Source organism: Pongo abelii, chromosome X (assembly GCF_028885655.2).
Source record: "Pongo abelii isolate AG06213 chromosome X, NHGRI_mPonAbe1-v2.0_pri, whole genome shotgun sequence".
NCBI lineage: Eukaryota > Metazoa > Chordata > Mammalia > Primates > Hominidae > Pongo > Pongo abelii.
This window is the reverse complement of record NC_072008.2, coordinates 142,437,955-142,455,796: the sequence shown is the minus strand read 5'-3', so window position 1 is coordinate 142,455,796 and position 17,842 is coordinate 142,437,955. Positions and strand designations below refer to the sequence as shown.

Below are 17,842 nucleotides of genomic sequence, written 5' to 3'. Positions count from 1 at the left end.
CTGTGATATTAAAGAGTTAAGAAAAAGGAGCATTTAAGTGAGAGAGCTGAAGAGTTTTTCTTCAACCGAGATATCTAATGCTTGTCAGCAAGATTGAAAGCAAAAGAAAATAAATTGTTTCAACGTGAATACATTTTTCTTTCCTTTATATTGTATTCATTGTTCATTAAGCCCCTAATTTACAAGTAGAATAGAAGGATTCTTCCTAAGATAATAAACTTGATAGTTTACTTTTCAGTTATATACATTACAATCATCATCCAACTGTTCCTTTACTCCACGGTAGATTTTTTATATATATAAAATGACTTCTCACAGTCAATTTTCTAAAAATCCCAACCCAGTGCAGTGTTTTTGTTGTCGTTATGACTGTTTATTAACTTTTTCTTCCACAAGAGAAAATTCTATTAGCATGTCTAAAGAAAATGTGTCACTCAGAAGGAGGGAGGCCAGTGTGAAACACAAACCCTCTAACTTTTCGCCCACTCACTTCAAGCTGTAACATTTCCTATTGCCCTCACTCTTGGTTTCTGATCTAGAAATAATCAGAACTGTGCTTGCTTTCCTAATTCTTCTAGATAGTCCTCAGCAAGGATCTCAAACTTGCATCATCTGCAAGGAAAACAGGTCTGAGAAGTTCACTGCTTCAAGGCCAGTTCCCTGGCCCTTCTGCGAGGCACTGGAATGCCTGTGCCTCAATTTCTGACATTTCACTATTGGAGGGACCCACTTTATGCAGTAGAACTATGTCTGGCAAGTTGTCTATGAAGAACAGATTCAATGTCTGGTGAGAACTCATTTCCTGGCTCATAGACCGCCATTTTTTCGCTATAACCTCACATGGTGAAAGGGGCAAAGAAGCTCTCTGGGGCCTCTTTTATAAGGGTGCTAATCTCATTCATGAAGGTTCCACCCTCATGACCTAATCCCCTCCCAAAGGCCTCATCTCCAAATACCATCACACTGGGGTTAGAATTTCAACGTATGAATTTTGGGGGCACACAAACATTCAGCCTATAGAATACACCTCACGAAAGGAGACATAAATATGGAAAATATGCATATGAAAAGCTATTCATCATCATATGTCATTAAGGAATTGCAAATTAAAACAACAATGAGATACCACTACACACCTATTAGAATAGCCAAAATCTAAAACACTGACAACACTAAATGCTGGAAAGAATGTGAAACAACGGGAACTCTCATTGCTGATGAGAATGCAAAATGGTACAGCCACTTTGGAAGGCAATTTGTCAGCTTCTTACAAAACTAAACATACTCTTATCACACAATCCAACAACCACACCTTTTGTTCTTTACCCAAATGAGTTGAACACTTAACATCTATACAAAAACCTGCACACAGGTGTTTATAGTAGCTGTATTTGTAGTTAACAGAACTTGGAAGCAACCAAGATGTCCTTCATTAGGTGAATGAATAAATAAACTGTGGTACATCCAGACAATGGAATATTATCCAGTGCCCAAAAGAAATGAGCTGCCAAGCCATGAAAAGACACATGGAAGAAATTTAAATGCACATAACTAAGTGACAGAAGCCAATCTGAAAAGGCTGCATATTGTAAGATTCCAACTATACGGCCTTCTGGAAAGAGCAAAAACACAGAGATAGTAAAAAGATCAGTGATTGCCAGGGGTTGAGAGGAAGGAGGGATGAATAAGTGGAGCATAGAGGACTTTTAGAGCAGTGAAAATATCCCATATGATACTGTAATGGTGGATTCATGTCATTATACATTTGTCCAAACCCACAGAATGTACAACAGCAAGAGTGAACGCTAATGTAAAACTATGAACTATTGGTGATAACGATGTGTCAGTGTACATTCAATTGTAACAAACATACCACTTTGGTGGGGGATGTTGATGGTGGGGGAGTCTGCATGTGGTTGGGGGAGGGCACATGCTGGAGCTCTGTACTTTCCACTCAATTTTGCTGTGAATCTAAAACTGCTCTAAAAAATAAAGTCTATAAACATTAACAAAATTTAAAAACTTTTAGCTAGACTGACAAAGACAAAAAAAAAGTGAAGACACAAATTACTAAAATTAGGAATAAAGGTGTGTTGGGGGGCATTACTACCAGCCATAATCTAAAAGACAGACAATAGTAATAAGTGTTTACAAGGATGTGAAGAAATTGGAACCTTCATACAGAGTTGGCAGGGATGTAGAATGGCACAACTGCTGTGGAAAACAGTTTTGAAGTTCCTCAAAAAGCTAATCATAGGGTTACTATATGACCTAGCAATTCTACTCTTCAATGTATACCTGAGAAAATTGAAAACATATGTCTACATAAAATCTGTACATAAATGTGCACAGCTAGATTTTTAATAATAGCCAAAAGATGGAAAAGAAATATCCGTCAACTGATGAATTAATAAGCAAAATGTGGTATATCTACATAATGGAATATAATGCATCCATAAAAAGGAATGAAGCAATGATACATGCTACAACATTGGATGAACCTCAGAAACATGAAATGCCCCAAATTGGCAAAATTCATAGACACAAAAAAGTAGATTAGTGGGTGCCAGGAGCTGGGGTGGGGGAGAAATGGAGAGACTGCTAATGGGTACAGGGTTTCTTTTTGGGGTGATGAAATATTCTGGAATTAGTGATGATGGTTGCACAATCTAGTGAATATGCTTTTAAAAACCCACTAAATTGTACACATTAAATGAGCGAGTTTTATGATATGTAAATATCTCCATTAAAAAGTTTGTAAACTACACTGAGGTATCAATTTCTGCTTATCATATTGCAAAAAGATCCAGAAGTCTGATAACAAACATGCTGTGTTGATGAAGGAGTTGCGAAAAAGGTGCTTTTCATAACTTGCAAGTGGGAATCTAAATTGCTGTAACTATTACAGAGAGCATTTTGACACCATCAAAAGTATGATTGACCCAGCAATTCCACATTCAAGGATTTATGCTTTAGGTATACCCCTACTTTCTCAAAATTCTGACATATATGTAATATTCATCGAAGCAGTGGTTTTTTAAAAGAGATACTCTTTATTTTGAATCTCTTTTACCTAATAATATGAATTATGCTAATAGTGTCACAAACAAAAATAAAAGCTAATATGGTCTACAAATGTATTTTTGAAAGAAATGCAACCTTCTATATCAGCTGCTTAAACAATACCAACTCTAAAACATCTTATACACTATCAAAAATGTGAGTATTTTAAAAAATATATTATAGTATTTTCCCTACAATGAAAAAAACACAAAAATAGTTGTACAGTCTTGTTTTCAAAGAAAAATGTGCTGACAACCTAAATACTCATCCATAAGAAACAGGTTAAATAAATTGTGGCACATTTATTGTGGTATATATAATACAATGCAGAGGGGGAAAAAAGAAAGAGAAAATTCTTTATATGCTGATATAATAATCTCTGCAATATATTGTTAAGAGAAAAAAGCAACGTAAAGAATAGTGTGTATAGCATGCTCCACTTTGCGTACAAAAAGTGAGGGCGAGTATATGTGTGTATACAATATACACATACACAAATGTGTATACACATTTCATTATGGATCCATAAAATACCTCTGTGGATAGTAACTGAATGACTGAGGTCAGCAGTGGGGAGGGAGATGTTTTACATATACCCTTTTTGTTTTTTGAATATTGAAGTCGGTGAAGTATTACCTATTAAAACTTTTTAAAAATTTAAATAAAATAAAAACAATAATTAGCCAAGAAAGTAAAATAAGGCCGGGCGCGGTGCCTCACACCTGTAATCCCAGTACTTTGGGAGGCTGAGGCAGGTGGATCACTTGAGGTTAGGAGTTTGAGACCAGCCTGGCCAACATGGTGAAACCCCGCCTCTGCTAAAAATAGAAAAAATCATCCGGGCGTGGTGGTGGGCGCCTGTAATCCCAGCTACTCGGGAGGCTGAGGCAGGAGAATTGTTTGAACCTAGGAGGCAGAGGTTGCAGTGAGCCAAGATTGCACCGTTGCACTCCAGCCTTGGCAACAAGAGCGAAACTCCATCTCAAATACATATATGTAGCAAAAACAAACAAAAATCACTGAAACACTGATAGTCCTAACATCTCATGCCCCACCACCACCTCCACCAACATTAATTACCTTTGTTCTGAAGTTGGATTGTCGTAAGGTGGATTTTCCTAAGTGGGGTTTGCCTATACTCTCTCTGGTTTGGGGTCAAGTAGGCAAAGTAATTGAAGTTCCATAATTTGTCTTATATGTACAAAACAATCTTACCATCACTTATGGTAATATTAGCAAGATCCACAATCTTGTCAGGAAGTTCTTGAAGCAATTTGCATTGTTTAAACTTTGGCTTTTCCCACTGAGATTTGCCCGTGTTGATGCTGATTGAACTGAAAAAGAGAGGAAAGAGCTTTCTCATCAGAGGATGAGGCAAAGATAGTCTTAAAGCAAATGGTGGGTGTATCCTTAGCATGCCTTCTCCTCGCCTGCCCCAAGCCTCCTGACATAGATAGCAAAGGTGGGAGCCCAGTACTTCTTTGTGAAATGAAGAAATTTTGCTCTTAGGGAGCAAGTGAATCTAGGGTCAACATGTGGGAAGGGGGAAGGAGAGTGGATAAACAGGTAAGCGAGCTGGGAATGGGGCATGGCAATGTCCTGCTGACGAAACGTCAAGACAGAGATTCTGGCCCTCTAGACATGACTCTTTCCTCTCACTGTCCCTTCTTACTCCTCTTTTAAGGGGAAATTCCTGTTGGAATGTGGTCTCTATCTCAGCATATTAACTTAAGACAATTAATATGGAGCCCTCGATAGCCCATTGGCCCTCATCATCCACCCTCCCCTGTGCCTCACCCAATTCAAACCAGTTCATTTCAAGTCAGCTAACACATTTATTGAGCACCCACTCCATTCTAGGAATGGTAATAGGTAGCACAGACAAACAGGGCAGAGCTTCATCCCTCCCTCAAGGAACTTGTAATTAGGGGCTTTAAAACTCTAAGTGTTTACTGAGAATGATGATTTCCAATTTCATCCATGCCCCTACAAAGGACATGAACTCATCATTTTTTATGGCTGCATAGTATTCCATGGTGTATATGTGCCACATTTTCTTAATCCAGTCTATCATTGTTGGACATTTGGGTTGGTTCAAGGACAAAAAACCAAACACTGCATGTTCTCACTCATAGGTGGCAATTGAACAATGAGAACACATGGACACAGGAAGGGGAACATCACACTCTGGGGACTGTTGTGGGGTGGGGGGAGGGGGGAGATATACCTAATGCTAAATGGCGAGTTAATGGGTGCAGCACACCAGCATGGCACATGTATACATATGTAACTAACCTGCACATTGTGCACATGTACCCTAAAACTTAAAGTATAATAATAATTTAAAAATAAAATAAATAAAATGTATTATAAATGAAAAAAAAAACTCTAAGTGTAACTACTCGAAACTTAGGGCAAATATAAGATGAAAAGCTGTATAAACAAAACTGAATCTATCAAACTACCAAGGAAAGAGACGTTACTTTCAGCATTTGAGCTGAGCTGTGTGCTGAAAGGACAGAGGTAGAGAAAAATCTCTCCCCCCAACCCCAAGAAGAGCAAACAGCACAGGCAGAGAAAGAGACACTAGGAAGCGCCCATTGAGCCCAGAACAGCAAATGGTCATTTTGACTGGAGCATATGATAAAGCGGGGGAGAATGCTGAGTGAGACAGCAGGAGAGGAAGCCTACGGTCTGGACTATATTTAGGGGTTTGGACTTAATTCTTGAGGCAATATGGAGCTGGAGCACGACGGTGGCATGATAGCAGCCATACTTCAGGAAAATCATGCTGGCAGCAGTGTAGAATATAGTTGGCGGAGGCAGGTAAGGGGTACTGTTAAGTTAGATGGAAAGGAGACCGCTCTAATAGTGGGCAATAAGGGCTTGCACCAGGGTAGTGGCAGTGGGGTTGGAAAGGAAAGGCTGGATGTGGGCTCTGACTATGACCGTCAAAGCTGCAGGACTTGCCGACTGATTAGACACAGGGAGGAAAAGGAAAGCCCCTAATGTTGCTTTCTAAAAGAGTGCTTTTAAGCCTCTGTCAAAACCTACTGCCCCTCTGGTTTTGCCACTTAAGTTAATGGCATAAACCATGAACAGCAGAGAGTAAGAAAAGAGGGCTGATTATTTTAAAAAGGAAAATGATAAAGTCAACAATAGAAGAGTGATTTAGTAAATTACTATAGCCCATCAACTAGATAGTTTCCAAGGTCGTTTTTTGAAATGAACATTAAGATAATAAATGTAAAACATGGAAAATGTTTGATAAACCATTGAATGAAATGGTAAATTACATTATTGATACAAGAATAGTGATTACTGCTACATACATACAGAGAAAGGTTAGATGAGAAAAATATATGCCAACCTAAAAACAGCTGTGTTCAGGCAGTGGGGTTATGAGTGACTTTTTTCTCTTTTGTCTTATTGAATTTTCTTATGGGATGATGGGTAACTTTTATCTTTTGTCTCCTTGAAAATTTTTCTTGTTATGTTGCATGCGTATGTTTAAACAGGTATAAAAGGTAATAGAAAGAAAGACTGGCACTAGAGGTGGAGGAAGGGAGCACGCTCAGACAAATGACATAGAAACATGTCCCCAATTAGGCAGATCTTTGTATATCTGAATCAGCGATTAGAACTTGGCCTGTACATACCAGAATCTTGTGGCATTTCCATCCTCATTTTTTATGCATCTAGTTCGGGCTGTCTCCGTAGGGTTGGTTAATAGCCACTTATAGGTCCCTTTGTATTTAGAGGCTGTTTCATCGGCTTTGCAATTTCCAGGCTCTACAGAGAAAATGTATGCACGTTTTAAAGGGCAAGAGGCACTTAAAAGTATTACGAACATCCATTATTATTATTACTATATAATAATATAATATTATATATTATTATGAACGTTATTATTACGCTGCACGTAAAGATCAGCAAATAAAAAAGAAAACTTTTTCTACCTAGCCATTTGGACCAGGCCTTATTGAAAATATCATTATATGGAGTGTTTTTTTTTTTTAAATAATAAACCACCCAGTATAACCACATATTTAGTCCTTTTCATTAAAACAACCAATTGATGAGATAGGTTTTTCTAAAATTTTGTACAGACAGCGTCTTGCTATGTTATAGAGGCTGGTCTCAAACTCCTGGCCTCAAGCAATCCTCCCACCTCAGCCACCCAAAGATCTGGGATTATAAGCATTAGCCACCTCACCTGACATTGTTCTGTCTTGTTTTTAAAACAATATATATGAATTGAAAAATTTCAAGCCACATGGTGGAATGCAGAGTCAAAAGTCAAAAGTTCCCACCTACCAGTTGCCCAGCTTCTGAGATACCCACTGTTAGCAGTTTTATATCCAAAGACAGGAGACTATAGACCAACTTCTCTCTCTGGAATGGCCCCCTTCTTAATGGACTCTGGGATGGATTTTATTTTAGTAAACTCAGTGTATCTGACATGATCAATGTAGACAGGGGAGCTCTGTTTTGTTTGTTTGTTTGTTATATGAGGTCTTACTCTGTCACCCAGTCTGGAGCGCAATGGTCTGATCATGGCTCACTGCAGCCTCAACCTCCTGGCCTCAAGTGATCCCCTTGCCTCAGCCTCTTGAATAGCTGGCACTACAGGCATGCATCACCATGTCCAGCTAATTTTTTATTTTTTGTAGAGACAGAGTCTTGCTTTGTTGCCCAGGCTGGTCTCAAACTCTTGACCTTAAGTTATCCTCCTGCCTCACCCTCCCAAAGTTCTGGGATTATAGGCGTAAGCCACTGTACACAGTCTAGGGCTCTGTTTTTGATGTTGGTGCTGAGGGACAGGGCAAACTTCCACATAGGGCTGTTAAGGCAAGGTTTTGCTGTCACATGAAGGGAGATGTGACATGGGCTAAGTCTATATGATAAGTTCCCATTTTTTTCTGAGCACTTACTGGGTTTCATGACCCTGATTCTGGAAATATTTCCCTCAGGTGTTGAAAGAATGCTATGAGAAGTGGCCCAGCCAGCTTTGCTCAGCTATCCCAGCCTCCATTCTGAGTGTGGGTGAAAGGTGCCTTCCTCTCATTCTTAGGACACATTCATTAGTGTCATTTACATGTTGGGCTCTGCCTGTGGCTTCAACACGTTTCTGACCTCCATTTCACTCACACCCCTGCACCGTCACAGGCTGCCCTCTGATACTTAATTAGTGTGTTGCCAAGGATTGTGCGTTCTAATGCCTGTGTGTGTTATCTGGCATTAGAGCTGTGTGAGCTCAATGATTTCTACAGCAGTCTATTGGGGAAAAGGAACAAAGCTGCACTGGGAAGGAGGTGGAGTGGCCTGGTAGCCTTGCATTTCTACCAATAAAGCTTTGCTAATTAGAGAATGCCCCCATGAGAGAAATCTGGGACAGTTCCCTGATCACTTGCCAAGATGAATAAGATGGCTGAATCAATCAATAAATTAGCAAGTGTCTATTAGGCATTTATTGTGTGTTAATGAGGAAGTTCTTCAGGTCTCTGGGTATTTATGCAAGAGAGAAAATCCTCCCATTCCATTGACGGATTGACCATTGCTAATATCCAGAGCTGACCAGCAGTCTCTGGTAACTCCTCCAGCATTCTGTTCTTCCATAAGTTCTTAAAGGTAGAAAGGTCATCAGATCAAGTGGGTACCAAGAATATGGAAAATAAAAACATAAAGATGACTTCTCTCCTTTCTGAACTCAGAATCCTTAACCAAGTATGCATTATGAGTTTTATAATAAAGGAAGTAAGTTCATACTGCAATATCCACCCCCCGAAAAATTACCTAGTTTTTTCACTGCAACGTGTTCACAGTTTACTAATAACGTCAATTGATCTTGTGTGAAGTTTCCATGTGTGAAGTTGCCATGTATTTTACTTTTGATTTTGCTCATCAATTCAGAGGATGCTGAGGAAGAGCTGGCTTTTATGATGACCTGACAAACACAACTACAAAGCAGAATAAAAAAGAAAGATTGTTGCAGTTATGTCAAGGGAGTGCAACTTGGCCTGCACTGCAGAAATTCTGTACAGCTGATTTAATTGGTAGTTCATAAATGTCAAACATTTTACAGCTATTAAGCAGCCAATCTTAAGAAGTGATGGAAGACAGCATATTGAAATGTTCTGATAAATTTTCTCTTATCCAAAACAGACAATGCAAAACCTATTTTCAAAAGAATGGTCAGTAACATATGCATTGTGTTGAAATTGCTAGCCTTGAGATTTCTCTAAGAGTTTGTAATAATTAATAGAGAAGATGGAGTTTTCAGGATTTATTATTTCAGAGAGAACCTTTTATTCTTCTGGTCTCCAATTTACCCATCATTACTGAAATCAGGCAAATAGGCATATGATGCTCAGTTAGTCTATAAAGAAGTGTTCTGAAGAAGGCTCATTTCTATAATAAGTAATAATGATGATAATGATAATGATAGTAGCTAACATTTGTGAAACCCTTCCTCCACATGTTCTGATTCACTTTATTCTCACAACGACCGTATGAGGTAATGCTATTATTATTCCCATAATACAGATGATGGAACTCAGCCTCAGGGAAATAATGTTTCCCATGGTCACAAAGACTCACTCAGTATTTATGTCCACTAAAAGATCACTGATGAAAGGATAGAGCTGCCCTTGACTTCATCCTCTATCCTCTACAGCAAGATCCTCAAATATTCTGAATTCCTCTAATATTCCATTAGGAAGCACATTTCAGATACAAAAACTTACCTATATCTTTTTTCCATTTCCATTTGTAGACACGGCTTTTTGAAGAAGATATTTGCTAAGTTTCCTGCCAGTTGTTGCAAGTTAGACATACGTGTACTTGCTCAAAACTTATCTCCATGTCTAATCTAAGTGATATCTGCCCCTCTCTTGATCTATATTTGGTGAAGTCCCTGCTCATCCTGTCTCCTTCCTTTGGAGCCTAGCTCTTCTCAGCTTTCATCTTTCCAGTCCGAAGAGGAGTCTTCATTATAAACCTCTCCTCCTGCTTGCAACAGACCATCTACTCCATTTCAAAGACCTCTTCAAGGGCCTTTTTTGACTATGTGTTCTTCCTGATCATATATGTGCATCGAACAGATCAACAATAGCCAGCATTCCAGGAGGAGCTGGACTACGAGTCTGAACAGAACTGAAGCTACTTTCCATGTTGTTGTTGTTGTTTCCAATTTCCCTGCCAAGTATTTCGTGGACCTTTTTGACCAAAACAAACACTTCACTCCCCCGTCCCAGATTATGACCACCCCTTTTTCTCTTCACTGCAAAGAGGCAGCAGGCTGGCCGCTAGCCTGTGCCATGACCAACCGAAACATCATATTTCATGAAGGCAAGGACCTAATTACAGCATATGTGAAATAATCACTGGGTACTTTGATCTTCTTCTGACAACTCTGGCCAACTGGCCACACATACGGAATTAAATGGAAGGAAAATCAGAACTAAATGTGCCAGCTATTAATAAACTCAGTTCCTACTTCCTACCTGTATGGTACATAGGAAATTGTAGCCATTTCTTGTCCTTCTCTCTGTTCCAACTAATGCAAAAGAAAAGTACATAGTCACTGAAATCTTTAAACAAATGTCATAACTGAGTACAGGGCTTATTGTTAATAACAATTATATAATTATGCTTTACATTTATGTAATTCATTGCCATCTACAAACTACCCTCAAAAACATCAATGCATTTACTCCTCACACCAACCCTGTAGGGTGGGCAACACAGGGATTGTCACCCTGTTTGTTACATGAGGAATCTGAGTCACAGAGAAGTTAAATGGTCTGCCCAGTATCACACAGTTGACAAGTCACAGAACTAGGAGCAGAATCTAAGCCTTCTGGATCTAGATATTAACATGCTGTTGACAATTGTAGACACTATCAAACATTCACTATGTTCTAAGCTCAATGTTAAACACTTAACATAGATTATCTCATTTTATCCTTCCAACAGTCCTCATCTTACAGATGAGGAAACTCCAGCACAGAGAGGTTAATTAAGTTGCCCAAGGTCTCGTAGTCAGGAAGTGGAAAAGCAGGGGTTCCAACCCAGGCAGCTTGACCACATTATCACCAAAAGGATTTTATACCTGTTATTGACAGGAATTTTAGTTATATCATGCTATAATGTGTATACATCAAAACTTCTGACTCAGCTATTTACAGAAAATATTTTTAATGATAGTGGATAATTTGGAATGCACTATGCACTATAGGTTTTTGTTTGTTTGTTTGTTTGTTTGTTTTTTGAGACAGAGCCTTGCTCTATCACCTAGGCTGGAGTGCAGTGGTGCAATCATATTGTAGTGCAGCCTTGAAATCTGGGCTCATGTGATCCCCCCACCTCAGCCTCCTCAGTAGCTGGGACTACAGGAATGCACCACCGTGCCCAGCTAATATTTTTAAATTATTTTTTGTAGAGATGGGGTCTCCTCATGTTGCTCAGACTGGTCTTGAACTCCTGGCCTCAAGCAATCCTCCCACCTCAGCCTCCCAAATCTCTGGGATTACAGGTGTGAGTCACTGCTTCTGGCCCCTGTACTGTGGGCTTGATTGTATTCTGTATCATCAAATACTTACCTCACACTTAAATACCTGGAAAGCTGTGTGCTTGCTACTCATTTTAGAGTGTGCTATTGTAAAGCTTTGAGGCAATGGAACAAGAACTGAGAATTGGGGCAAGGATGATGGGAGATAGTTTTATCACACTCTGGCTTCAAATCTGGACAAATAGAGGGTGGATTTATTGTGTGAATGCCAGTCTTGCAAACAATTGTGTCACTCTTGGAAGAGCTAGGTTTTTTTTTTTTTTTTTTTGCAAGACATCTATAACGAAGAAATTCACTTACCATTTACAATCCCTGTAGACCAGAAAATGTGCCTCAAAAAGCTGCCACATGGATAGTTCAAAAAAGCAGGGGATGGTTTTCTTGATGGCTTTTTGTACCAATCCCAAAGGAAGTAATGTAATTTGACCCCCAATTGTCACAACAGAGCTTCTCCTGATAATACACACTTGGGTGGAAGAGCTATTGACTTACATCTAATCAGGCATAGGATAGGTCACAAGTAGATTCATTTTGAAAAATTACTTACAATAGCTCGATCCATGACCATCTCTTCCTTAGAAATGTCCCTGTATCAAAAGCATTACAAAATTATAGGAAAATGAAATATAGTAACAAGTATACAGGGCACGAGATCAGGAGAAAGGCGACACTGAGGCAGAACAGTAGACTTCTCCCAGCCTGGAATTCAAATAATGCTGAGGCTCCAGAGGAACGCTTCCAATGGGCTTGCTTATTATATGCATACCAAAATGGTGGCAAGCCTTTGACTTATTAACCTTGCATCCAGGAATCTATTCCATAATGGTACCAGCAAAAGTGCATAAAAATAGACATACAAGTGGAAATTACTCAAGTGTCCATCATTAGATAATTGGAGGAAAACATCATGGCATACCATATAAAATAATCCTGTACAATTATTAAAACAAATGAGCTATATCTGCATGTATTGGCCTGAAAAGGCATACATGATATATTATAAAGCATGAAAAGAAAGTTGTCAAACAGTATGTAGAGGAGAATCTTATTCTCTTAGTAAATGCGTGAAAACAAATCTTGAAAAATCAATAAAATAAGCTGTTAACAGGAGTTCTTGGAGGGGTGGGGGAAGGCAAGTATTCAGAGATTTTTACCGTCCATGTTATATATATATATATATATTTCTGTAAAGCTCTAAGATTTTACAGTGGTCACATATGACTTTTGCAATGAGGAAAAATAATAGGCACAGTTTTTAAAAAGAATGTTGTATACTCCCAGACATCTCTAGTTTTGGTTTAGTGGGTTAAATGTTGTGAATGTTTGTGTCCTCCCAAAATTCAATGTTGAAGTCCAATCCCCAGTGTGATTATATTAGGAGGCGGGGCCTTTGAGGGATAATTAGATCATGAAGGTGGAACTCTCATGAATGGGATCGGTGCCTGGAGTGTTATACGTGTGTGTGTGTATGTGTGTGTGTGTGTGTGTGTGTGTGTACACATATGTTTTCATCCACAGTTCTTGGCTCATAACTCCCATAGCCCATGTTACAGTCTTTTGTTACAATGTTAGGTGTGCCAGTCCTCAGAAGCTGGCTTCAGCAAACAGAATCTCTCTGATCTTCTCCCACCCTCCTTTCACCTGCCCCAAGGCGGAACTCTAATCTTTCTTCACCTTTCTGATTGTGAGTCTTAAGACCCTCTCCAGAAAGAGTCTTGCCTCATATGAGACTTGGGAAAGGAATGCTGACATAATGATGTTTCCATAAAATCCCAAGAAGACTGGGTTTGGAGAGCTTCCCAAGAGCTGAATACATGGAGGTTCCTGGAGGGTGGTGCACCCAGGGAGATCACAGAAGCTCCATTCCTCTTGTCCCTTACCTCGCCTTACGCATCTCTTCATTCATATCTTCTGCAGTATCCTTTATAATAAACCAATACACATAAGTATTTCCCTGAGTTCTGTGAGCCACTCTAGCAAATTAATCAAGCTCAAAGAGTGGGTCATGGGAATCCCAAGTTGAAGTCAGTTAGTCAGAAGTTCTGGAGGCCTGGACTTTTGACTACTGTCTGGGGTGAGGGGCAGTCTTGGGGACCTATGAGATCTGAAGCTATTTTTGAGAGGATAGCACCAGAATAGAATTGAAGTAGAGAACAACCAGCTGGTGTCAGCTGCTTGGTGTGTTGGGGGAAAATCCCCACACGTTTGGTCGTAGAAGTCTTCTATATTGATTGTTGTGTTGGTATGACAACAGAGGAAAAAAAACAGTTTGATTTTTTTTGAAGCAGTACCCTTATAAGAAGAGACAGGAGAGCTTTCTGTCTCTCTGCTTTCTCCCACTTGAGGACACAGCAAGAAGAGGGCCATCACCAGACAATGAACCTGCCAACACCTTGATCTTGGACTTCCCAGCCTCCGGAACTGTGAGCAATAAATTTCTGTGGCTTAAGCCACCTAGTCTATAGCATTTTTGTTATAGTAACTCAAAACTGACTAAGACAATAACCTACCATAGATTTACCTCCATTCATTCATATGAATTTTCTTGAACCTATTAATACTTATATGAATTAATACTTGATTAATAATTAATACTTGGATATGTAAGAGAAACCAAAGTCCCAGTGTACAGAAGACAGGCAGTAGCATTTTGTGTTTTAAAAATCAGTTTGCCATGGCTTAACAGAGCCATGCCTATTTTTCAAAGAGCTTCTGGGGGGTGTCCCTTAACAGAGGACTAGTATATGTGCAGGGAAAGAATACAGGAAATACTTCTCAGGTGAGTAATTGCCTTTGCCATAGTTTCCATGATACTACTCAGTGCCTGCCCATTTCACTGCAATCACCTTTCGAAATTTGTGCCCCAAGCAAATCTTGGATTAGTCAACATTCTTGCTTTAGACATTTCAAGTTCACCTTGGAATTTCTCTTTTCTGAAAGTGAATCATTCCAAAATAAAAGGTCTTATAAATCCTCGTGCATTGTCCATACATAGCACTTCAAGGCATGATTTTTGTATAAATCACAGATTCATAGAAACTTAGAGATGAAAAGGGTATTAGAGGTAACTCAGTCTAACTGCACTACTTCCCCTATTGATTTTCTTTTGTTTTGTTCTACCATTGGCTTTATACCCTACAATAGTAATACATTTTTTTTCCTCATGCCAAAAAGAACCTACTCAGGAAGGAAGATGCAACTAAAAATGTGGCAGCCCTAAATCTCAGATATAAACATAGGACATCCCCTCCAGATAGGAACAGACCCAAAATGCCCTCAAATTGCCCTTTCACCCACAGTAAATGTCATTCACGTACCTGCTTTTAATTTGGGTTTCCAGATTAGCAAGAGAAAATTCACTATTCTGAAATATAGAATTCAACTGTACAAGACAAAAAAAAATCAGTTTTAGTATTCTGCTCCTCTTGTTTAACTCAGCAAAATCACCTGGGATGGTGTGATCATTAAGCTGCACTCATTATTTCAGCTGGCTCAACATTTCCATCTGCTCCATTAAGTTTTTCCATTTATATTTTACCTACTGTTATGGGCTGAATTGTGTCTTTCCAAAACTCAAATGTTGAAGCCCTAACCCTGAATGTGGTTATATTCAGAGATAAGGCCTTTGGGGATGTAAGGTTAAATAAGATCATAAAAGTGGAGCCCTACTCCAATAGGACCAGTGTCCTTATAAGAAGAAAAAGAGAGACCAGGGATGCGTATGCACAGAGGAAAGACCAAGTGAGGACACAGTTAAGAAGATGGCCATCTGCAAACCAAGGAGAGAGGCCTCACCAGAAACCAACTCTGCCAGCACCTTAATCTTAGACTTCCAGATTCCAGAACTGTGAGAAAATAAACGTCTGTTGTTTAAGCCACCCAGTCTGTGGTATCTTGTTATGGTAGCCTGAGTAGACTAATACACCCACCCATTTTCAAGGATTTATAACCAAGCCATAGACACTTAAGTGCTGACAGGGAAAGAAGGGAAACAGATATGATTATTTGCTGTTGGGAGATGGTGCAAGTTGGTGTCACCTATCTGGGAGGCCATTTAGTGACAGCTATTTAAATGTGAAATGTTCACATCTTTTCATCTACTAATTCCAATTCTAGGAATTTATCCTATAAAAATACTTAAGTGCCCTAAAATTTACTTCTAGGGAATTGTTTTCAGCATTGTTTCTTTCTTAAACTTTTTTTTTTTTTTTTTTTTAAAAGAAGACAAGTTCTCGCCATGTTGCCCAGGCTAGTCTCGAACTCCTTGGCTCACGCAATCCTTTTGCCTCAGCCTCTCAAAGTGCTAGGATTACAGGCATGAGCCACAGTGCCCAGCCCGGCATTGTTTCTAAATACAGAAAAAGATAGAAATAACTTAAATGTCCACCAATGGATTAAAAAAAAAAAACTATACTACAACCATGTAGTGAAATCCTATGCATCTGTTAAAGTGTACGATTTATATTTACCAGCATGAATATGTGCAAAGATACATGGTTAAGTGCAGAGGAGGGACAGCAAGTTGAAAAATAGCATAACTAGTACAATTACAATTATTTTGTAAAAGAACACACATGCATGAATGTTATAATATGCACAGAAAAAAAATCTTAAAGAATGTACCTTAAACTATTAAGAGGAGTTAATGCACAGAGCAGTATTAGAGAGGACATTTACTTTCTGGGTTTTCGATGTCAATGTCTGATTTTGTTACAGAGAGTATGTATTAGTCATATCAAGAAAAAATTAAGGATAAGTAAAACATGCATTGTGTTGGAAAAAGAAAAAAATAAAATGCAGAAAACAATAATACTTAAATACCATTGTATTTAAGTATACATTTTGTTATCACTGCTCTCCCACTTCCCCTAAATAGGAAAATTTGGCAAAGACTCAGAATTTGTGTCGCTAAAGGGAAATGTACAGATCTCAACAAATGAAAATAATAACGTTCCATAAAAGCTTTCAACATTGGCACTATGAAAGAGAGATTGCATACATTCTCATGAGGTTGCTTACAGAGTAGACAGATTTGCAGCAAAAAAAAAAAAAAATCAAAACTACTTAGCTGTGAAACTTATTATTGGAAGAAAAAAGTAAAGCCTAGTTTTAATATACTCTGTCATATATATACATGTATATATTCACATATATTTATATATGCCATAAATATGCAAAATATTATTTTACCCAATTTTCCGTAAATTCATTTATAACACTGGTAATAGGGATCCTTGGCTCTTCAACAAAGACAGAGAAGCTCATTTCAACATTGTAGAAGGAAACTGTAATTAAAAATGAGGTTAATTTTATTCATTTAGTTCAAGAAATTTGACTTCTGTAAATTTGGCGAAAAGTGTTCTCTGTTTTAAAGTAAACCAAATAATAATGTCTCATGCCTAAACTTAGCTTAGTTCAACTCCAAGGTCAAGAACCAACACTTTTGGCTCCATATCAAAAAGCAGAACAGGATGTTACCATCCCAATTTTGCTTTAATTATTTGGGCACTTCCTTGATTTCTAGTTGACAGACACTCCACAAATCCCACCAATTCTCCACTCTCATTGGCCAACAGACTTTCAGTCCACTCAACGGCCAAACTGAACATTATCTCAGAAGATCATTTTCCCTGAGAAAATAACTGTTTTTTCCTCCTGTGCCTTGTTTTCTGCTTTAGGTTTTTCTCTCCTTTTTTCCCTTTTGCTCTTGTGTATCCTATCAAATTTCTATTGTAGAATGTTAAAAGTTGCAGGAACATTCAAAATTTGAACAATATGGAAGCCAAATACTCCCTGGCCTTGGACAAGCACTCCTAGTCAGCTGCAGGAAGGGATTGGAGAAGGCTGAGACCTGCATAAAAGGAATTCAAAAGGCAAGATAAGATATATTCTGGTGTTTTTTTCTGGTGTTTTCTGGTGTGTGGTCAGCATGCTCAGACCTAAGGCCATATGATTCTCTTACTGGGAAGGGATGAGGTTCCTAGTCCATGTGCACATTGGCAGAATAAGAGTCAGACCGTCAAGAACAAAACAGGTGGAAAGTAGGCTTAGAAATTGTCATGATGAGTGAAAATATACATTTACATTATATTTCAATAAAGCAAAGACAAGAAAGATGGCTAGAGAATTTTGTATTTGGACAAGGTACTCACTGTACCCATTGTCTAAAGGAGATAAGAAACACCTGCACCCTTCTTCATTCTTTTC

General features: G+C 38.7%; 1 protein-coding gene across 1 annotated transcript in view; it reads right to left on the bottom strand.

The window, feature by feature from the left end:
* ADGRG4 (adhesion G protein-coupled receptor G4) overlaps positions 1–17,842 on the bottom strand; it is a 121,430-nt gene that overhangs the window by 55,259 nt on the left and 48,329 nt on the right. Inside the window, exons 7-13 of the mRNA XM_002832161.3 lie at positions 16,826–16,920; positions 14,953–15,017; positions 12,183–12,222; positions 10,569–10,621; positions 8,860–9,023; positions 6,723–6,855; positions 4,279–4,397 (exon numbers count right to left, since the gene is read on the bottom strand). Of these exons, the coding sequence (XP_002832207.3) occupies positions 4,279–4,397; positions 6,723–6,855; positions 8,860–9,023; positions 10,569–10,621; positions 12,183–12,222; positions 14,953–15,017; positions 16,826–16,920 (669 nt within the window). The remainder of the gene's footprint in view (positions 1–4,278; positions 4,398–6,722; positions 6,856–8,859; positions 9,024–10,568; positions 10,622–12,182; positions 12,223–14,952; positions 15,018–16,825; positions 16,921–17,842) is intronic.